General features: G+C 44.3%; 1 protein-coding gene across 1 annotated transcript in view; it reads left to right on the plus strand.

The window, feature by feature from the left end:
• ADAMTS9 (ADAM metallopeptidase with thrombospondin type 1 motif 9) overlaps positions 1-23,784 on the plus strand; it is a 169,453-nt gene that overhangs the window by 68,277 nt on the left and 77,392 nt on the right. The window contains exons 17-25 of the mRNA XM_080671508.1: positions 493-659; positions 752-881; positions 2,171-2,297; positions 12,750-12,960; positions 13,656-13,820; positions 15,976-16,140; positions 19,505-19,627; positions 22,204-22,308; positions 22,445-22,612. Of these exons, the coding sequence (XP_080527634.1) occupies positions 493-659; positions 752-881; positions 2,171-2,297; positions 12,750-12,960; positions 13,656-13,820; positions 15,976-16,140; positions 19,505-19,627; positions 22,204-22,308; positions 22,445-22,612 (1,361 nt within the window). The remainder of the gene's footprint in view (positions 1-492; positions 660-751; positions 882-2,170; positions 2,298-12,749; positions 12,961-13,655; positions 13,821-15,975; positions 16,141-19,504; positions 19,628-22,203; positions 22,309-22,444; positions 22,613-23,784) is intronic.

The following is a 23,784-nucleotide window of genomic DNA, read 5'->3' on the forward strand; positions in this document are numbered from 1 at the left end:
AGATTGGCCATGGATTTTCAGGTCCCCACATCTGTCACACAAAGACCAACCAAGACTTCATAAGCCCGACTAAAGCCAATGTGAAGTAGGGAGGGATATTTGTGTGGGGATCCGTTTTGTAAGTGTTTAATTCATTGTACCTAGTTTACATCTTGACACTCTTGTTTCCATGTCTAACCCTTGTAATTGTGGGGCTTGTATAACAAAGCTTAGGCTAATCAGGATGCTTGGATTTCTCTTAACTTTGAGAGGCACCGTGAAGGGTAGGTGTTGTTATCTCTGTCTGAGAGATAAAGAAATGGAGACTGAGGTGAGGACGTGATTTCCCAAGGCCCCGGAGCTGGCAGGTGGCAGAGCTAGGACTAGAGTCCATGCCTGTTTGCCTGAAAAGCCCATGTCCTTTGCACTCTGACTCCTTATCCAAGCATCATGTCATCGTTCATCAGGGAGCCTTTGGCGGCAAATCGGTGGAATCTGTTTTCTTACCTACAGCACTATCGAACAGTGACGGTGAGTTCTTCTTAAATGGGAACTTCGTTATCACAATGGCCAAGAAGGAAATCCGCATTGGGAAGGCTCTGATCGAGTACAGCGGCTCCGACACCCTCGTGGAGAGACTCAACTGCTCAGGCCGCATTGAACAAGAACTCCTGCTTCAGGTAAATGCGTGGCCATGAGCCCACAGCCCTTTGCTTCCACTCGAGCCAACCAGGCCTACAAACAACATGTCCATTTTGTCTGCTCATCCCAGGTGCTGTCAGTGGGGCAATTGTTCGACCCCAATGTGTACTACTCTTTCAATGTCCCCATTGAAGACAGGCCCCCGCAGTTCTACTGGAACAGTCACGGGCCCTGGCAGGCCTGCAGCAAACCCTGCCAAGGTATCAGCTTTCCAGTTGAGTTTGGGGGATGTGAGGTATCCTGTTACTGTGTTCATTTTCCAGTTTTATCGACATATAATTGATATTATAACATTGTATGTTTAAGGTGTACGATGTAATGATTGGATATATTACAAAAGGATCACCACCATAAATTTAGTTCTCACCCATCATCACACATAGTTACAATTTTCCTTCTTGCAATGGGAACTTTTAAGATCTACTCTCTGAGAAACTTTCAGATATACAGCACAGTGCTGTTAATCGCAGTCACCATGCTATACATTACATTCCCAGGACTTATTTATCTTCCAAGGGGAAGTTTGTAGCTTTGACCACTTTTAACCCATTTTGTCCATTCCTACCCCCAGCCCACACCTCTGGCAACCACTAATCTCATCTCTGTTTCTATGAGCTTGGTTTTCTTTTTAGATTCCACAGTTCTTCTTTCTCTATCTGACTTAGTTCACTTTGAGGTGTTTTTGAGCTAAAAAAAAAAAAAAGAAGAAAGAATTGCAGTGTTTTTAAATATTTTTAAGAAACAGGCAAATACATGCTGTTTATACAACTTTATATCTGCCTGCATTCTCTACTGTGCATTCTCTGAGTCTGTCTCACACTTGGCTGCTGGGTAAGCTTTCTGAGGGCTGAGGGCTCTGTTAGCTTTCCTCGTCTAAGAGTTTCACACACGCTGGGAAGCCAAACCAACTGGCTCTGTCACTTTCCAGAAACATCTATTTAGTAGTCATGTGACATATTATTTATTTTGTTTCCTTTAGTCTGAATTAAGTGTTGGCAAACCACAGACAGTGGGCCAATTTCAACCTACCTTCTGCTTTTATAAATAAAGTTTTATTGGAACACAGACACACGTCACTTGTTTATATACTGTCTATGAGCGGCTGCTTTTGTCTCATAATGGCTGAGCTGAGTTTCAACAAAGGTCACTGGGCCCACAAAACCCAAACTATTTACTATCTAACCCAGTGGTCGGCAAACTCATTAGTCAATAGAGCCAAATATCAACAGTACAATGATTGAAATATCTTTTGAGAGCCAAATTTTTTAAACTTAAACTTCTTCTAATGCCACTTCTTCAAAATAGACTCACCCAGGCCATGGTATTTTGTGGAAGAGCCACACTCAAGGGGCCAAGGAGCCGCATGTGGCTCGCGAGCCACACTTTGCCGACCACTGATCTAACCCTTTATAGGAAATGTTTGCCAAGCCCTCGTCTGAACAGTTTATGGAATAGGTTACTCTCTCTGACTAATTTTCCCCCTGCTTAGGAGAGCGGAAACGAAAACCCGTTTGCACCAGGGAGTTCAATCAGCTCACAGTTTCTGATCAAAGGTGTGATCGGCTGCCCCAGCCAACCCCCATCACTGAGCCCTGTGGCACAGACTGTGACCTGAGGTAAGGCTAGCGTTTCATCATGGTCTTTACTCCTGAGCTGTGGGGGTCTCGCCGGAGGTCTCTGGGTGAGGAACAGGAGCAGGGGATGTTGGTCTTTTGTCCCCATCCTTGTGTTTCTGTGATATGGAGATTATCCACACACACACCTGCACATTTTTTATTCCTCTTTTTTAACAATTAAAAAATAGCTAGTAAAGTTAGCACCTGCCAAAAACAGCTTTCATTTGACCCTCACAAATCACTGTGTAGGTATGGTATCACTATGATTGCATCACATCTTATGCAAAAGTTTAGTTTGAAACTCAACAGAAAAGGGGGACACTTTATCCCTTGAAATACCTGGAATAGTCTGTAATCACCCAGAGTGTATCCACCCCAGGGGAACTTTTATGCATATGAAGGTTGCAATGCGCTAAGGTAAGGTGGACTCATAGGAGTTGGAAGGAAATCTGTATGTAGCTGCCTAAGGATCCAAACAATTCTGTATTTAAGTCTGAAATCTGAGGCAAGAAATGGTGGGTGGGTGGAGAATGCTATAGTTTTCCCATTTGCCTATAAGTTTGATTGTGTCACGTTTGAATATTAAGTAGCCTGGGGGTTGCATTGTACAGTCTACATATTAGTTAAATGCAGATAAGATGAGTTGGTTCTTTAGTGTCCTTTGACAGAAAAGAAATGATTAATATAGAATGGTATGGGAACTTGTAAAGGTCTCACCACAAGCAAAATAGACACTTAAGCACTTCGCAGGTTCCACATCACCATACCAAATCCTGTCAAGTGGTGTTGGCAGGCCTGTTGGCTAGAGGGATGATGATAAGGCATTCTCAAGGTTACGAGAGAAGAGCAGTGCTGCAATCATTTAGTCATGTCTGTCATAGGAATAGGAGGGGCAACATGGCACGCATGCCACATCTTTGTGAGTCCTGGTCTGAAGTCTCTGATTTCAGAGCCCTGGCTCTCTCCCCACTGCCCTGCCTCTCCACCCGTGTCACTGACCTGCTTGCTCGTGGGTTTGTCAAAAAGCATCAATAGAGGTCATTGTAGAAAGAATAACCCAAGGCCTTAAAAGGCAGACATTTACAGGGGCAGCATTAATTCTTATTATAGGCAATGTCCATACAAACCCTTTGCGTCAGCCAACTGAGTTAAACTAAAGTTCAAGGTCTTTTCAGAAAAATAATTATCTTAGTTAATGCTAAACTGAATTAATCACTGAAGTTTAGGGGGGAAACATTGAATTGGTGGAGAGATTCCTTGAAGCATAACCTCAATAAATTGGGAAAGGTGACATTTTACAATTAACCTTATATCAATTACTAGAGGCCCAGTGCACAAAATTCGTGCATGGGGAGGGGGGTGTCCCTCAGCCCAGCCTGCACCCTCTCCAATCTGGGACCCCTCAAGGGATGTCCGACTGCCTGTTTAGGCCCAATCCTGTAGGATTGGGCCTAAACAGGCAGTCGGACATCCCTCTCACAATCCAGGACTGCTGGCTCCCAACTGCTCGCCTGCCTGCCTTCCTGATTGCCCCTAACCGCTTCTGCCTGCCAGCCTGATCACCCCCTAACCACTCCCCTGACAGCCTGATTGATGCCTAACTGCTCCCCTGCCAGCCTGATTGCCCCTAACTGCCCTCGCCTGCAGACCTGGTCACCCCTAACTGCCCTCCCCTGAAGGCCTGGTCACCCCTAACTGCCTTGCCCTGCAGGCTTGGTCACCCCTAACTGCCCTCCCCTGCTGGCCCAGTCACCCCCAACTGCTCTCCCCTGCAGGCCTGGTCCCCCCCAACTGCTCTCCCTTGCAGTCCTGGTCCCTCCCAACTGTCCTCCCCTTCTGGCCATCTTGTGGTGGCCATCTTGTGTCCACATGGGGCCAGCCATCTTTGACCACATCTGGGCAGCCATCTTGTGTGTTAGAGTGATGGCCAATTTGCATATTACTCTTTTATTAGATAGGATAACTAATAATATTGTAACAATAATAGTAATTATATTATTCAGAGTGTTAACTATGCTGCAAGTAATAAAAGAGTCAACCATTTACTAAGGATTATTTTTTTTTCTATGTCAAACATTTTTTTTGCTAATTTTCTTTTTTTTTTAATCTTTATTGTTCAGATTATTGCAGATGTTCCTCTTTTTTCCCCCCATAGCTCCCCTCCAGCCGGTCCCCACTGCACTCCAAGCCTCCCCCCACCCACTGACCTTGTCCATAGGTGTAAGCTCTTTGTCCAATCTCTTCCCGCACCCCCCACAACCCCTTCCCCCTGAGAATTGTCAGTCTTCTCCCTTTCCATGCCCCTGATTCTATTATATTCACCAGTCTGTTCTGTTCATCAGGTTTTTTATTCATTTGATTTTTAGGTTCACTTGTTGATAGATATGTATTTGTTGTCACTTCGTTGTTCATAATTTTTTATCTTTACCTTTTTCTTCTTCTTCCTCTTCTTAGAGAATACCCTTCAGCATTTCATATAATACTGGTTTGGTGGTGATAAACCCCTTTAGCTTTTTCTTATCTGTGAAGCTCTTTATCTGACCTTCAATTCTAAATGATAGCTTTGCTGGGTAGAGTAATCTTGGTTGTAGGTTCTTGCTGTTCATCACTTTGTATATTTCTTGCCACTGCCTTCTGGCCTGCATAGTTTCTGTTGAGAAATCAGCTGACAGTCATATGGGTACTCCCTTGTAGGTAACTAACTGTTTTTTCTCTTGCTGCTTTTAAGATTCTCTTTATCTTTTGCCCTTGGCATTTTAATTATGATGTGTCTTGGTGTGGTCCTCTTTGGATTCCTCTTGTTTGGGGTTTCTGCACTTCCTGGACTTGTAAATCTATTTCTTTCACCAGGTAGGGGAAGTTTTCTGTCATTATTTCTTCAAATAGGTTTTCAGTATCTTGCTCTCTCTCTTCTTCTGGCACCCCCATAATTTGGATGTTGGTACACTTGAAGTTGTCCCAGAGGCTCCTTACACTGTCTTCATATTTTTGGATTCTTTTTTCTTTTTGCTTTTCCGGTTGGGTGTTCTTTGCTTCTTCGTATTTCAAATCTTTGACTTGATTCTTGGGATCCTCTAGTCTGCTGTTGAATCTCTGTATATTATTCTTTATTTCAGTCAGTGTATGCTTAATTTCTGATTGGTCTTGTTTCATATCCTTGAGGGTCTCACTAAATTTCTTGGAGGTTTCTAGAAGATTCTTGAAAAACCTTATAACCGTGGTTTTGAACTCTATATCCAGTCTTTTGCTTTCATCCATTTCTTTCATTTGTGACTTGTTTCTTTGTCTCCGCATTTTGGCTGCTTCCCTGTGTTTGTTTCTATGTACTGGGTAGTTGCTAAATCTCCTTGAGTTGATAGAGTGGCCTTTTGTGCTAGGTGTCCTATACGGCCCAGTGGCTCAGCCTCTCCAATCACCTGAGGTGGACGCTCTTGGTGCACCCCTTTGTGGGCTGTTTGTACAGTCTTGTTGTAGTTAACCCTTGATTGCTGTTGGTATCACTGGGAGGAATTGACCTCCAGGCCAATTGGCTGTGATGACCAGCTGTGTCTACACTGGAAGATCTGTTGCACAGGAGACACCCTTATGGGGCAGGACTTGCTTCAGTGGGGCTTTGGTGCTCACTGAGTCTGCCCCTTGAGTGTGTCTCTTATGGATGTGAAAGGTTGCAATCCTGTATGGTCTCACTCTGTCCACTGGATACACTGGCTCTTGGATCTCCAAGGAGGTGCAAGGTCAGCCACTGTCTGGGGCCACCCAGCAGGAGCTACAGAGACATCTGCAGATTCCTCCTCTTTCTATAGGGTTTGGAAATACCCAGATGAGGCCCAGCTGTGAAGCAAGGCAGGCTGCTGCTGCCAGGCCTTGGGCTTTCTTTTGGAAGCTCTGGGGTTCTCTGACTCAGCTGTAGTTAGACAGGTTTTAGACTGAGAAAAGACAGGCCATTCATATGCAAAAGCTGATGCACATAGTTTGGGTGGGGTTGTAAATTGGGTGGAGTGGGGCCTCTGGGAATCACCACGGTGGGCAAATAGCAATGGCTGCCAGTCAGCCCTGCACTAGAGAGGTCCCCGGGTCTCCACGTCCCATGCCCCCATGTAGGAACAATGATCGCTGCAAGCACCTCTGAGAGAAAGCCGCCCTCATGTTCCTGTCCCAATGCCAGACAGTCCAGTTTCTCCCCGTATGTGTCTGGGTCTCCCAGAGTCTCGCCGGGGAACTGGAGTTCAGAGCAAGCGGGAGCTTGTATCTTCCTCCCGATTAAAAGAGCAGCACATCCAGATGCCAGCACTTTCTGCGCCTTCGCACCTCTTACCAGTCTCAATGCGCTTTCTTCACCTCTCTAGTTGTGGAACTTCCACTCAGCCAGCTTTCCTGCAGTTCTGGGTGGTAGTTGTTCTGCTTTTAGTTGTAATTTTGATGTGGTTGTGTGAGGCAGCAAGTCTAGATGTTTACCTATGCTGCCATCTTGGTTCTTCCTCAAGGATTATTTTTAAGTTATATATGATCCTATTAACAGTCTTTTGTTAATAGGATAGTTCTTATATAATCACATATATATGTAAAATATTATCCTATTTATTAGTTAATATATTACATTAATGTCCTATTTATCTTATTAATAATCTAATAAGCAAAACAGTACCTAAGTATTATTATTATTACGCTAAATTAACAAATAAGGAACACAGGGTGAAAGAAGTTAAGCAAACTGCCCCAGGTCACACAACTAGTTAGTGAAGGGGCAGGATTTAAATATGCTCTGTCTGACCCTTGAGCCTTACTCTTTGGAGAGAGCTGTTTTCATTTTGAATTCGGGCATAGTGATTGATACTCTTTGATCTCATTTTGTGTAGCTTTTCTTCCTTTGTGAAGAGAAACACCTCCTAGGACATTCCTGCCCCATCCTTGTTCTCTCTCTTATTTGACCCCTTCGCCGTCATTTGTGCACTGGCTGGGTTACACCAGGAGACTGATGATGGGGGAGTCTCGAGTGACCAGTGCAGATATTGTGGGACTCCTGCTGCAGCACTAAGCATGCTCCTCTCATTGTGGAAAAGACAAGTTTGTGCAAAGCATCTCCAGTATTAGGACATGACCTTACCAGTAAAGAAAAAAAAAAAAAAGATTCTTTAAGAACCTGCTTAAGTTAACCCAAGGAGCAACAATTTGAGGTGGAGCTGATGTTTGAACTGTTACTTCAAGGAACTAAAAATGCTCACTTCAAACAAATTCCAGTCAGCTACCAGGTAGTTGGTAGTGATGCCTGCTAATCCGATGGTCTCCCAGAGTTTCTCCTGCACTGGAAGCTCTCAGATATAAAATCACAATTAAAGCAAACTTTAGAAAGCAAGTACATTGAGAGGGCGCCTCGAATCTATGAGACTTATGAAGAATTACACTGAGTGGCCAGATTATTATGATCTCTGAACGCATAATAATCTGGCCACTCAATATATATATATATATATATATGTATATGTATGTGTGTGTGTGTGTGTGTATCATTGTTCCTACATGGGGGCATGGGAAGTGAAGACCCAGGGACCTCTCTAGTGCAGGGCTGACTGGCAGCCATTGCTATTTGCCCACCCTAGTGATTCCCAGAGGCCCCACTCCACCCAATACATATACACACATACATATACATACACATACACACACACACACATATACATATATATATATTACGCTAAATTAACAAATAAGGAATATATATATATATATATATATATATATATATATATATATGAGGCCCAGTGCATGAATTCGTGCATGGGTGGGGTCCGGCCAGCCTGGCCAGGGGGAGGGGACATGGGTGGTTGGCTGGCCTGCCTGCTGGTCAAACTCCTGGTCGAGGGGACAATTTGCATATTAGCCTTTTATTATATAGGATATACACTGAGTGGTCAGATTATTATGCATTCAGAGATCATAATAATCTGGCCACTCAGTGTATATGGCAGATCTCAACTGGATGTCTCCTCAAACTGAGTTGTGGTTTTTGCGGAGGTACGTGATACTTGAACTTGGCCGGAGAATAAAACACCGAGAGCAGTAGTAGTCATTAATAGCTACTTTTCTTGAGTGGGTGTCATGTGTGTTCAATGCTATACATGCCTGGCCTTCTCATCTTCCCTGTAGCCCCATGAAAACAATCCCATTTCCCCCATTTCACAGATAAGGAACCTGAAGCTTAGGGTTAAGTGACCTACGTGGGGTCTATAGCTAAAAAGTGTTAGAGCTCGCGTTCACACCTAAGTCTTTCTGATTTCATAAATCACCCTCTCACTTTTATAAAAATCATTTCCCATGACCAAGGTGAAACCAGGATTTAAAATCTTTTCATTTCGTCATATAATAGGTATGTCAAAGTTGCTATTCTAAATATCCTATTCAGAGAAAGGCATCTTTTTTATACTTAGCTTAAAAAAAGAAATACTTCGACTCTACTGAGACCAAAGGAGGACAGCAGCTCGAGGCACAGGCTTGGATGAGAGTAGCACCTGTGGCTGATGAAAGAAAAGGCAAAGGAGTGGTAGCCATGTCTTTTAGTGGAAACATCTGGTAGAAGTTGTTCACTGAAAAACACACACAGATACAAACCGAGCCCAGAGGAGGTGTTTTCTCTTTCTTCTGTCACCCTGACAGTTTCTATAACTGTGATTTATACTGAATATTGCCAAGTGGCCATGTGCAAAGCGAAAAGACTGAGGAGAGGATTGTTACTGATGGTCAAACTCTAAAATGGTTTTGCCCAAAGCATGTTTGCAGAACCCTAGTTCCACGAGGTGATCGCTGGCCGGCCAGGATGTTTGACTGTCTCCTCCCCTGTGTGGACATCGGTAGTGCTGATGAGCATTCTGAAGGCTCTGAGAAATTCTGCATGTAGACTCTCCTTAAATTGTAGCTCCCAAAGTAATGCCGCACCCTCCCATAGAGACAGCACATTTTTTCTGTTTCCACTTATTAACAGACACTTCGCTTTTCTGAAATAGAGTAACAAAATACAATTGTTACATGAAATGAACCGAATGAATTCAGAACACTGTAGTTGACACCACCTTCGAGGGAGAGACTGTGAAGCAAAGGATCGCATTTTGAGAACTTTCCCAGGGCAGTGTATGACCTTTGACACTCTTCCAGGTTCTCTGCTCGGATTCCGGGCATTGTGTGACTATCAGGGAGTCTCCACTATGCTTTTCCAGCCTGCGCTGCGGGGGCGGGACTCCTGCCTCCCTCATCCAGGATGGAAAATAACCTTTCCACACGGAAACGGTGAGGAAGGCAAAGAGGAGGTAGTCAGGAACCGAAGGGCAGATGAAAGTTCCAGATGCCTCTGCTGAACTGGTCCAGGGTTTTGCCTCACTTCCTCAGGGAAGTGAGGGTTCGCCCAGATTAAACTTTGGCAGGATGAGATAAAGCATTGTTTTACTGTCCCTCATGTAAGATGTTCCGATCAGAGCAAAATCCCGTTAGCCCACTTTACATGCCAAATGTAAAAGTAGGTCAACTCTGACCTGCTTGTGAGCATTAGTGAGGAATTCCAAGATAAGCATGTGTCCAGTACTATTTTCTTCCCACGTCCTCGCCCTGGACAGGTGTGGATGGAAGAATTCTTAGGGCCTCATCAAGCCACTGAATTTCTGAACAATACAGAATTAACAATAAAGAGCAAATCCAAATGAAGATGATAAAGAAAGCAATCTTTTTCAATTATTAGATTTAATCAACACAATATATTTCAAGTTTATTTATTTAGACTATTCTAAATAAATTCAATTTAAGCCTTTTTTCTTTAAGTACTGACCATGTTCCTGAGCATTAAAAGAATTTATTATCCCATTCTGAGCACCTTCTGTGTGCCAAGAAAGGCTACAAAGATCTGTAGATTCAAAACTAGTTTTTAAAATATGTAATTGTGGAGCAGTAAGGAAAAATAACAGGTGGAACACAGAGGAGTTTTAAGGCAGCACAAATACTCTCTAGAGTATTATATTATGTTATAACTAGAGACCCAGTGCACGAAATTTTGTGCACGGAGGGGGGGTTGTCCCTCAGCCCGGCCTGCGCCCTTTCGCAGTCTGGGAGCCCTCGGGGGATGTCCAACTGATGGCTTAGGCCCGTGCCCTGTGGGGAGCATGCCTAAGCCACAGTCGGACATCCTTAGCGCTGCTGCAGAGGTGGGAGAGCCTACCACCACCCCCACTGTGCTCACCAGCTGTGAGCCCGTGTTCTGGCTGAGTGGCGCTCCCCCTGTGGGAGTGCACTGACCACCAGGGGGCAGCTCCTGCGTTGAGCGTCTGCCCCTGGTGGTCAGTGCATGTCATAGCATCTGGTCATTTTGCCGTTTTGTCAATTTGCATATTAACCTTTTATTATATAGGACTAGGGGCCCGGTGCATGAAATTCGTGCACTGGGGGTAGGGTGTCTCTCAGCCCAACCTGCCCCCTCTCACATACTGGGAGCCCTCAGGGGATGTCCTACTGATGGCTTAGGCCCACTCCCCATGGGAGGCGACTAAGCTGATCAGGGGAAGGCACCAGCCCCATCACCCTGCTGCTGCAGCCACTGCCAGTCACCACAGCCACCAAGGTGTTTTCATCAACACAGACTCCAGTCCCTTCACCATGAAAAAATGACAACTTTCTTTAGGCATTTTCAAGATGTGTCTTTCATAGGATATGACATTTCTTTCCTTATTTTATTTTTTTTTTTTATCCTCACCTGAGGATATGTTTCCATTGACTTTTAAAGAATGTGGAAGAGAAAGGGAAAAACAGAGAGAAACATCAAAGTGAGAGGAACACTTTGATTGGTTGCCTCCTGCATGAGCCCTGACCTGGGACCTGGCCAGGGAGGATCCTGCAACCTAGGTACATGCCCTTGATCAGAATTAAACCCAGACCCTACAGTCGGCAGGCCGAGGCATTATCCACTGAGCCAAACTGGCTAGGGCAGGATATGACATTTCTTAGCCCTCCAGCAGTGGACCTTCGTTTTTTTCTCCAGAAGTGTGGTGGAAAAACCCTAGATCACCTTATTGGATTCTTATTACCCAAGTTACTAAGAATATTACCAGTGGCATACAGGAAGCTTAGCCAATGAGCAGTCAGAAAAAGTGTTTCCTCTGTAGTTCACACCAATCGCCAGCTGGACCCTGCCCAGGCCTAAAGTCTCTGGCTGAAGCTTTAGGCCTGGGCAGGGGACCCCCAGCCCCCTCCGATTTCTGGCTCTGCCCTGCCCAGGCCTAAAGCCTCTGACCGAGGCTTTAGGCCTGGGCAGGGACCCCCCAGCTCCCTCCGATCGCTGGCTCCGCCCCTGCCCCCTCGGTTCTGATCACAGGCTTGGCCCTGCCCAGGAGCCCCCTGGCTCAGGCCCTTCCCAGGCTGCTCAGGGCCCACGTGGGGCCTACCTCAGAGTGACCTGGGTGCCAGGATGTTCCTGGGACCCAGGCGCTGGGCGCCTATGTATGCAAATTAACTGCCATCTTTGTTGGGTTAATTTGCATACTCACTTGGATTGGCTATGGGCGTAGTGGAGGTACGGTCAATTTACATGTTTGTCTATTATTAGGTAAGATGATGAACACCTATCATTACACATTTGTCCAGACCCATAGAATGTACAACACCAAGAGTGAATCCTAATGTAAACTAGGGGCTTTGGGTGACAAGAATACATCAACATAGGTTCATTTATTAAACAAATGTACCACTCTGGTGGGGGAAGCTAATAAAAGAAGATCCATTGAGGGGAGGTGGGGTGCAAAGAGTATATGGGAAATCTCCGTGCCTTCCTCTCAGTGTTAGCATGGACCTAAAACTGCTCTAAAAAAATAAAGTCTCTCTTTTTTTTAATTGTATAATTGAGTTGTATAGACAACGGTCCTTGTATTCAAGTAACTTAAGGTCTTTACTCACAGGTAGTAATGTACACAGTTTAGCACGCTTAACTCCACAATTACAGTCCAAATGATCCATTCTTTTATTACTCACAGAATGTTCACTGTGCATCTTCTAACACAGGCCCACATGAGGGAGGTTTTTGGGGGATTCCCAAAGTAGTTTCCTGTTGGAAGCAGCCTGCTTGATAAATGAAATGCTGGGTAGCATGAACCTTTTAAATATAAAATTGCTCTTTTGCTCTGTTGACTTCTGGTGGGTTTTTTTTCCCCCTTTTGGTTGCTTGAATTTTAGATTGAATATATCAGGAGAGAACCTTTACAAAGACAGAACCTCTAGTTATCAGTCTGTGACTTCCATGACATTGGCAGCCATGAAAAATACAGGGATATGTTGGTTTAAAATTTGATTTCAATAACTGACTATGGTTTCATGGTGTTTGAGTTAAGGTGTGTGTGGGGGGGGAGATGAAATCAACTCTTCCACCAGCTGACTGTAGATGAGACGTATTTAACAGAAGTATTGGTGTCTTCCCGGTGTGCACAGGTGGCAGGTGGCTAGCAGGAGTGAGTGCAGCGCCCAGTGTGGCCTGGGCTACCGCACGTTAGACATCTACTGTGCCAGATACAGCCGGCTGGACGGGAGGACCGAGAAGGTGGATGACAGTTTTTGCAGCAGTCACCCCAAACCAAGCAACCAGGAAAAATGCTCAGGAGAATGTAACACCGGGGGCTGGCACTATTCTGCTTGGACTGAAGTGAGTTGCTTCTCTCTGAAAGACAGTCTTCTCGAGTGCTGCGTCTGATTAGTGGATGAGGATGAATCAGCTAATTCAGTGGTCGGCAAACTCATTAGTCAACAGAGCCAAATATCAACAGTACAAAGATTGAAATTTCTTTTGAGAGGCAAATTTTTTAAACTTAAACTTCTTCTAATGCCACTTCTTCAAAATAGACTCGCCCAGGCTGTGGTATTTTGTGGAAGAGCCACACTCAAGGGGCCAAAGAGCCGCATGTGGCTCGCGAGCCGCAGTTTGCTGACCACTGAGCTAATTCATTCCTTAGGGCTGTGTTGAGAAACCCCGTGTAGCTGTATGGAAAGAGTCCCATGATTGATTTATAATGCCTGATCCCACTCGAAATCTGCAAAGAAGAGTGCCATGGTTAATCTGTAATGTCTGACGCGGCCATGGCATGTGGGAAATTGGGAATGGTCCACCCACTCAACAAATCACTTTCTCATACCCCGTGGCCATTCCTAATTTCATTTTACTGTGCCCATTGACTGACTTCAGATAGTCCCAAAATAACCACCAGATTGGCCAGCTTTAGTTGGTTGGTTGGTTGGTTGGTTGGTTGTGTCTTAAGGTCTGGCAGAGACCAGCCAGCTCAGCCGGGATCTCAAGCATGCTTGGTAAGAAACTCAGTTTTATTTTGTCTTTTGTCTTTTCAGTGTTCTGAAAGCTGTGATGGTGGAATCCAGAGGAGAAGGGCTGTTTGTGTCAACGTCCAAAATGATGTCCTGGATGACAGCAAATGCACACATCAAGAGAAAGTCACCGTTCAGAGGTGCAACGAGTTCCCTTGTCCTCGGTGGAAATCGGGAGACTGGTCCGAGGTGAGAGGGCAGGGCTGTCATTTTCCCTGGGTCATATCTGACATTCCAACTCCAAGCCCCTCCCCTCACCCCCTTATCCCCCCACCCCCCGGGAGGTTCAGGGTTAAACCTGCTGCGCCTTTCCTGCACCTTCCATTGAGGAAACGACCCGAGTCCTCCACCCACCCCAGGACCACCATACTGGACGGGAGGGTCCACTGGCGACTTCGGAGGCACCGCCAGGCTAGCTGCATCACCTGCCACGGCAGCTTTTGTTGGTGATTTTTGAAGTTCCAGTCTCTTGTCTCCCCTCCCTTCCTCTTTGAGCCCCAGCAAGGTCACTGCAAAGGGAATCCAGGCTTTAGGAATGATAGACGCACTGGCTTAGGCCTACAATAAATAATGAGGTGTCCTGCTTCCTCATCTGTAACATAGGAGAATCAGACCCCAGCGAGTGGCCTCTCTCACATATCCGTCCAGGTGCTAATGGAAACAGGAAAGAGAAAGGGTCGCTGGGCATTCCCTGTTTATACCTTCCGGTCCCTTACCTGGGGAAGCGTAGGGCGCAGCATGGTGGAACCTCTTTCATGCTGTTAAGCCTGTTAGCGCTCACCACTAGCATACCCCTGGGACTCTCACCCAGTGGTGACTTCTTCCACCTTCCTTCTGGCCAGCAAATGGAAGGAAAACCGAAGTTCCCTTGTTTATGGGCCAAGTCGGGAATGTGGGGAAGAGGTGTTTCCTGTTAGCACCCTCTGCATGCACTCCCTTACCCCATCCACACAAGCGCAGGGGAGCTGTTCACTTTTAGCATCAAATAGAATGTGAATCTTAAGAGGACACTGTTAATGCCCCTTTAATGGCAGGCAAGCAATGGTGCATGTGCTTAGCAGTGTCTTATTCTGGACAGTTACCAACAGGCCCAGTGCTTTCACTGTTGACAAGCTGCCTTCTCTTAAACCCCTGTATTGTTTTTAAAAAGATAAAAGAAGGTACTGGGTTTATTTTTCTTAGATAGCTATTCTGAACTAAAGTAGCATTTCAAAGTAAGTAACAAACTTGTGCAAGAATGCTTGATAAAGTGCAAGCCAGGGTTCTCAAACTATCTATACTAATAAAAGGGTAATATGCTAATTAGACCAGGTCGACCAGACATCTTCCGTCCAACTTCCTTCCAGACAGTTAAGGGGTGACCAGGCCAGCAGTGGGGAATTAAGGGGGCACCAGGCCAGCAGGGGGTCAGTTAGGGGCCGACCAGGCCAGCAGTCGGGGCAGCCAGGCCAGCAGGGGACCAGTTAGGGGGCGATCAGGCCAGCAAGCAGAGGCAGTTAGGGGCGATCAGGCAGGCAGACAGGCAAGTGGTTAGGAGCCAGTAGTCCCGGATTGCAAAAGGGATGTCCGACTGCCGGTTTAGGCCCCATCTGCAGTTGGACATCCTCTGAGGGGTCCCAGATTGGAGAGGGTGCAGGCCGGGCTGAGGAATTCCCCCCTCTCCCCTGCCCCGGTGCATGAATTTTGTGCACCGGACCTCTAGTAGGATATATTCAGTATGATCCAGCATTCCATAGATAAACAGACTGGGAAGCAGACAGCAACATGTTAATGATTCTCCCTGGGTAGTAAGATTTGGGGATCACTATAGATTTTTCTTTTATGTTTTCCTGTACTTTACAAGTATTTTACAATGAGCATAGACTAGACAATAGCGGCAATTATATTTTATATTTATTAGATGAACATGGGGTAAGCACTTTAGTTGGATTTGTTGTCATTTAGTTTTCACAAGTCCTGGCAGTAGGCATTATTGTCCCCCATGGCACAGATAGGAAAACTGAGGCACAGAGAGGCCACTTGACCTATGAATTAAAACCCAGATTGATCTGACTGAATTCCCCACACCTGACTCCCTCACGAGAAAACTGTGAATGCTGCTCTTCAGTACTTCAGAGTATGGTGCTGTGTCGAGTGTCTTCTGTGCTTGAAACTGGAATCTGTATAAATACAGAGTGAATGAATGAATGAGTGAATGAGTGAGTGAATGAGCCTCGCTATTTCCCACGGTGCTGGGAGAGAGGAATTGCTGTGGGAAAGAACACTCCTGTTCCTGCTGGTCAGGAGTGGCCCGGGACCCCTCAGTGCTGAGAAGTGGGCCTGACTGGCTGTGCTTCCATTGCAGTGCTTGGTCACCTGCGGGGAAGGGCACAAGCACCGGCAGGTCTGGTGTCAGTTCGGTGAAGATCGATTAGACGACAGAATCTGTGACCCTCAGACCAAGCCGGCCTCCGTGCAGACCTGTCAGCAGCCAGAATGTGCGTCCTGGCAGGCGGGTCCCTGGGGACAGGTATTTCAAAGATAAAGTTCTTAACTGCATTCTTTCCTTTCACCTGGAGAGCACTTACAGCAGGCATGCCAGCGGCAGACCTCACCGCTGGGTCTCACTGCTCTGGGCCCAACAGGAGAAACTCTGCACCCATTTCGCCCCACTTCCCAGGGTTGCCTTGGCCCTCCTGCAGCCGACTGTCCCCTTTGCAGACCCGCGTGCTTGTCTACTTTCTGGGATTAAAACTAGATTGAGACACGAGCATTGGAACTTGTCACAACAGATCTGGAATCTGGCTGATGTTCTCTTCTCGTGTGTCCTGTGTGTCTATCACAGAAAAGGGGCCCAACCCCAGCATCTTTGCAGAAGGGTCTGGACTGGGACTTGGATGGGACGTTGTGGCTCCCATTGTCGTGTTTCCAGTGCTCACCTCTCATAAATAAGTCAGACTGTTCAAACAGATTAATTAGGTCCAAGGCTGCAGAATCATCTCGCTTTGCAAGAGTCTTTTCCGAGTCGGTTTTAACTCTTGACTAGACCTGCTCTTAAAGGAGAGAGTGCAGTGCAGAAGCCACTGCTCTTCAGATTAAGTCCTTCCCAATATGGAAGCAAAAAGCATTCTGGTCCTATTTAAGTAGCTCTCTGGGTTCCCAAGGGAAGCAAAGCAGCTGCCTGCTGTCACTTACGTAATATCTTGAAGAATGACTCTCCTTCCACGGGGTCCAGTCCCAGCTTCAGCCACTTCATTCCTCCAGCTGACTTCTTGGTTTCCATGCCTGCGGTTTCTGTCATTAGCATCCACACTCTTCCGAATCCTCCCCATCGCCCAGCATCCCCAGTCAAAACATGGGCTGATCACTCTGCATACACAGGGAAAGTCCACGCCCACTTCTCATCTCGCCTCCTCTTTGTCTCCATCCGCATCATCTTAGGGAGTCGGCAGAGGAGAGATGCACAGCTCAGGGTCGCTGGTAAGACTGGAATAGAGCATCGGTTAGAACTGCTGGGCCTGTTTTTTACCCCTATCCACACCAGACCAATCCTAGCTAGAGATTGGTTCTTCCTTTGCCTGAACATGCAATTCAGGGCAACAGAATATTGCTTTTAAAAATATTGTTTAAGAGTCATGCCTGTTCATAAGAAAAATTTTGCTAGATGTTATTTATCAAAGAGAAGAAAACCAAACATACTTCTAACTCTACACTACAGATATTACATTATTAATATGTATATGATTTTCCTATAATATTTTTATAAGAAGTATTTTTATATTAAGATTAGACTTGGGCTTTTTTAACTGAAGTAAAATTCATCTACAAAATTAACCATTTCAAAGTGAACAAGTCAGTGTCATTGAGAGCATTCATAGTGTTCAATCACCACCTCTGTCTACTTCCAGAACATTTCCATGGCCCCCAGAACACTCCCTCAGCAGTTGCTCCCTGTTGACTCTTCCCTGGAGCCCACAATCTGCTTTCTGCCTCTGTGTAGTTACTTATTCTAAGTATCTCATATAAATGGGATCATGCAATATTGGACCTTTTGTGTCTGGCTTTTAAAAAAATACATTTTATTGATTTTTTACAGAGAGGAAGGGAGAGGGGAGAGAGTTAGAAACATTGATGAGAGAGAAACATCAATCAGCTGCCTCCTGCACACCCCCTCCTGGGGATGTGCCTGCAACCAAGGTACATGCCCTTGACCGGAATCGAACCTGTGACCCTTGAGTCCACAAGCTGATGCTCTATCCACTGAGCAAAACTGGTTAGGGCTGTGTCTGGCTCTTTTACATAGCATAATGTTTTCAGGGGTGACCCACATTGTAGCACACCTCTTTACTCTGTTCTTTTTTATGGCTGTGTAATATTCCATTGTGTGGATATACCACACTTGTTTATCCAGTCATCCCTCATTGGATATTTGGGTTATTCACACCTCTTGGATATTGTGAATAGTGCTGCTATGAATGAGTGTCCTTTTTAGTACCTGATTTCAATTCTTTTGGGTATATACCTATGAGTGGTGTTGATGAGTTATGTGATCATTCTGTGTTTAACATTTTAACTACCAGTTTTCCACAGAACCTGCACCCTTTTACATTTCTACCAGTAATACACAAAGGTTCCAATTCATCTACATCCTTGCCAACACTTCTTATTTTCCCACTTTTTAATTATGATACCTAAGGTTTTGACTTGTATTTCCCTAAGGACTTGTTGGCTATCTTTTCATGAGCTTGTTGGCCATTTGTATATCTTCTTTGCAAACATGTCTATTCAATTCCTTATCCCATTATTTAAAAGTTTGTAATTGTGGTAAAATACAGATAACATTAAGTTTACCATTCTAACCATTTGTAAGTGTATAGTTCAGTAGTCTTGAGTATATTTACATCACTGGTGCAACCAATATCCCGAACTTTTAATCTTGCAAAATGAAAACTCTACCCATTGCCCTGGCCAGGTGGCTCAGTTCGCTGGAGCATCAGCCCATACTCCAAAGGGTTGTAGGGAATCTCCAGTTGGGGCGCATACATACAGGTGGCAACCAATCGATATTTCTTTCTCACATCAATGTCTCTCTCTCTCTCTCTTCCCCACCACTCAAATCAATTAAAAAAATATCCCCGGGTAAGAATTAAATTAAAAAAAACCTCTATCCATTAAATAACTGCCCATTTGCCCTCCACCCAGCCCCTGGCAACCACTAGTCTACTTTCTCTATGCATTTGACTATTCTGGATACCTCTGAAAGTAGAATCATTATTATTTGTCCTATTGGGACTGGATTATTTCATTGGCATAATATCATCATTTTCTTCCTAAAAGTTTTAAGTCTGAATAATAATCCATTGTATGTATATATCACACTTTGTTTATGCATTCATCTGTTGAAGGACGCTTGGGTTGCTTTCATTTTTTGGCTATTGTGACTAATGCTGCTATAAACATGAGAGTATATTAATCTCTCTTTGAGACTCTGCTTTCAATTCTTTTGGATATATACCTAAAAGAGGAATTGCTGGGTTATATGGCAATTCTGTGTTAAATTCTTTGAGGACCTACCATACTATTTTTCATGGTGCTGGTAACTATAGTGTGAAAGGTGTAAAAATTATTGAAATGTACTCTTCTTCCATGGGTTCACAGTTAAGGAACTAAACTCCTGCAGATATAATTTCAATGGAGTTAGAAATAATTTCAAGTGTTGTAGTGATAATTTGTACAAAGCAGAATTGCCTACTTTCACGTAATTTCTTTGGGTGCCTACCCTCTGGCCCACAGTGATGGAATTCTTTTTTTCTCTTGTAGAATGTTATGTGGAAAGTAAGGGAAAGAGAAATGTTGCTGAATTATATAACTTGTGTTTTGTTTCTTTCCCCCAGTGCAGTGTCACTTGTGGACGGGGATACCAGCAAAGAGTGGTGCAGTGCATCATTGGGACCTATGGCGTGTCAGTGGTGGATGTCAATGTCTGTAATGCAGCAGCTAGACCATCTGAGGTCCAGGTGAGTCTCCTTCATTCAAATCCCTTATTGGCTTTGGGCACTGATATGCCAAAACTGCCTAGTGGTTCTTTTCATAGGCAAGTCTTTTCATAGGTAAGGATGTAGGTAGAGAAAACTGTTGATTAAATGGTTCTGGATTTACTTATTTGTTATATTTTTAATCTAGTATTTTGATGTACCAGTTTTGTTCTTCTCTGGTCATTTGAGATGTATGTAGGTTTGATTCTGATTCTTATTGGATGGCAAATGTTGATTGTTTGGTATTATTTTCTTTGTTGTTTTAATTATTTCAATGTAAGGTTCAGTAGATAGTGTCGTATATTCAGGCAGCAGTCCTGGTGCTGGCTTGTTCCTGCATCTTACTCTCGACTGTGCTCTTGAGGTTCTTAGCTGTGTGCGTGTCTGTGTGCTGGAAATACTGTAAACAGTGGCTACTGTATATCTCTGCCCAACTTGACATCAGGTTGGTGGCTTGAACAAGCCATGGTGAGAGTATTTACAGCTCAAAAGTCAGCAAATATTACATATTCCAGGGTTTTATACACTGTGTTGTTGATTCTTTGGATCTAAGAAGGTGATGGAGAAAATAGTAATCATGCAAATAAAACTTAAAAGAGTCTAGTGTCTGTAGCTGTTACATTATGAATAGCACAAAAATTAAAGAAATATTTTTCCAGTATTTGAAAATTACTATCTGGTTCAGCAAAGAAATTGTTCATGTCATTGGTGAATGAGCCAAGTTTGTACAGACATCTTTATTGTTTCACTTTCACCTTATGCTTAAAAGTAAACAAAACATCAACTAACATTTATGTCAGAACTACACTTGTCTGGCAATTACAACCATAGTTTGTCAACTGATTGCAGAGTTCAGCAAAAATCATCAAAACTATTCTGTGAGAATCAATGGGCTGTATGGAATTTTAAATGAAGAATTCTATATTTTATTGTTATTTATAAATTGTATGCTGCATATTCTTTATATCAGTAAAATTTATAATAAGCATATATGTATATGTGTAAATATATATCTGTCTACACAAAAACATGCACACCTTTTTCCTTGAGAGCTAGTTGGCGATCACTCACCAGCACACCACTCTGTGTGGGTTTTGATTTGGGCATCCTTTTTTGTAAAGAGAAGACTTGGGTTTGTACATCAGCTTTGCTAATTGCTGAAGACCAGATCTGAACACAGACTGTGCCCAGAAGTCATGCTCCCAGGCTCCATCCGGCAGGGCACAGACTCTGTTAGGACACCCTTTGTCTATGCATGTCGCCATGGTTGTCTATGGATGAGGCGTGTCAGAAAAATAAAGGATATGGCAGGGCCATCCGTGCTGATCAATTGGCCAAACACAACTTGTGAGTTGTGTCTTTATTTTTATTACTTTATTGAAATATTTCAAAACACCATATTATATAGGCCTGTGAAATGTTAGCTATTATGTCTGAGCAGTCATGAAGGAAGGACTTAGCAGCTCCCTTAGAGATTCAAAACATACATTTCTCTCTAAACTGTTCCATAATATCCACTGGACTAGAGGGCAGCCCCACAGTTGCAGCATGTGATTCATTTCTTCTCAGTAAGAAAATATCCCTGTGGCTTTCTCTGGACCACGGACAGAGGAATAGGTGAGGTCAGAATGTTCCATTCAGATTGTAAGCTCCCTAAAGTCAAGGATACATCCTTCTCCCAGCACTTCACACCATGCATAACATCACAGGCATTTTACGGACAGGTATTTAACCAAAGAATATTTGCTAACCACTGAGGCTGGGAGTGATTGTGAGCAGCAGTATACTTCTGTTTTCCCATTTGTAAGTCTGAGAATATTATCTACACACAGATGGCCTCATTCATTATAGGGATTTTTCTCTGGAGTGGTTGAGGGGTGTCATATAAACCTAGTCATCGGAATATGGAATATACCTCTTCTATCTAGATTTGACCTTCAGGACCTCAGGAGTTATTTTTAAGTTAACTTGGAAAGCAAGTTCATGCAAGTTCATGATCAGCGAATTCTGATTAGGAAACTAATTGAAGTTTGGGAACAAAGTTTGGCCTTCAGAATTTTGAAAAATTAACAATTGATATTTTTCTCTTTCCACTTGAAAGATTAGTAAATATGGTATTAAAAATCATTAAATAGACCCCTAACAGGCGCCCACAAATTAAATTATATTCCATTTACAGTTAACAAAATTGGGGCTGGCTTTGGCCAGTGTGGCTCAGTTGATTGGAGTGTCATCCAGTACACCGAAAGGTCACCGGTTCAATCCCCAGTCAGGATGCATATGGGAGGCAGCCAATCAATGTTTCCCTGTTACATTGATATTTTTCTCTTTCTCTCTCTCTTTTTTTTTCTCTCTCTCCCCCGCTTTTCACTCTTTCTATAAACCAATGATTTTTTTAAAGTTAAAAAAAAGAAATTGGGGCTGAGATAGCATGTTACTTGATATCTCTCAAAATCACACACAAATCTGAAGTCTTAGAATTTTCAGTTTTTCTGTTTTTCTTTGCCATGACCTTTATTGACATAAAGGTAACTGGTGTCCCCCCTTCTCACATCTAGGACTGTGAATTGCCATCTTGTCACCCTCCGCCAGCTGTCCCTGAAGCAAGGAGGAGCACACACAGTGTGCCAAGAACCCAGTGGCGATTTGGGTCTTGGACTCCAGTAAGAAATCGAATGGTAGAAGCTGGGGCGGTGGCAGGGGGGAAGGTGCTCTCTGACATGACATAGAAAGTGGATCACTGTCCAGGTAGCGAACGCCTACAGTAACATTTCTGCATGATTTTGCTCCAACACCCAGTGCTCAGCCACCTGTGGAAAAGGGACCCGGATGAGGTATGTCAGCTGCCGGGAAGAGGACGGCTCCGTGGCTGACGAGAGCGCCTGCACAGCCCTGCCTCGACCACTGGCAGAGGAGGAATGTGTGGGGACCCCCTGTGGCCGGTGGAAGGCTTTGGACTGGAGCCCTGTAAGCGAGGGAATTTGGGGACTGGAGAAGGATTGGGGAGCAGTAAGGGGGAGAACTAATAAGAGGTCTCAGATGTCGATGGGTAATATTTTAGAATCAGACTTAGATTGTGATTTCAATTGTTGTGCTTCATATATGTGCAGCTGGTATAAATCTTAGCCAGGTGTACAAGAAATGCACATTTAAAAAAAACATGTAAATCAATTTACAATGGACACAAGCCCCTATCCTGTGGTGCTGAATGGAAACCAGTCACATCAGAATGTCCTATGTGTGTATGGTACCCAAAGTTGTGAAGTCTGGGTGCCTCCTGCATCCTGCAGTCCCTTGAAGTCCAGTGGCTCTGGGCTTCCCTGCCAAGAGTAGGCAGTGAGACCCCTCCTCCGGTGCTGCGACCCGGCCTCTGTGCACACCAGGCACCATCTACAGGATTTTCTAAAAGTAGGAAAACCTCTGTCTTCAGGCAACTTCTGCTTTCTGCCTTGTCAAAACCAGAGTCCAGGAAATACAAACTGAGGATAGGCGAGGAGACATCAGGAGGAAAACGGAGGCTAATATGTCAAAGATATCATAACATGTATATAAAATGTGAGAGGTAGATTCAAACAGAGCTGTGTAGGCATCCAGACCTGGTCATTTACTGGCTGCATGACCTTGAGCTGTCTGGTTAAAGACCTTGAGCCTTAGTTTCTTCTGCTCTTCAAAGAAGACCAAAAAAATACCTACCTTCAAGGTTGTTGTGGGAATTATTTGAGATTAAATATATTCAATATTTAGCACAAAATAGATGTTCAATAAATGATAGATAATCTCATCCTCATGCTTGAGTCTCCAAACGTACATACTAGTACATTCATATGTCGGGTACAACTGTTTACTCACCAGGTGTTTGTTAAAGCTCACTGTACAAAGAGCAGTGAACAACAAATAATAAAGTCCTTGCCTTCATGGAGATTATTCCAGTGGAGATTCCAGTCACTGAGAAAATAAGAAATACATGTGTGATATAGAACAGGTGGTGATACTGATAAGTACAGGGCTACTGTAGCAGAGGAATGGCACAGAGAAAGCTGGGACATGCTCTCAGACAAGGTGGTCAGAAAAGGACTGACGTTGATTGAGCAGGACTGAATGAATGAGGGAGTAAGCCACGTGGGTACTCATGTGGTACA

The sequence above is a fragment of the Plecotus auritus genome (genome assembly GCF_963455305.1).
Source record: "Plecotus auritus genome assembly, chromosome: 6".
Taxonomy (NCBI): Eukaryota; Metazoa; Chordata; class Mammalia; order Chiroptera; family Vespertilionidae; genus Plecotus; species Plecotus auritus.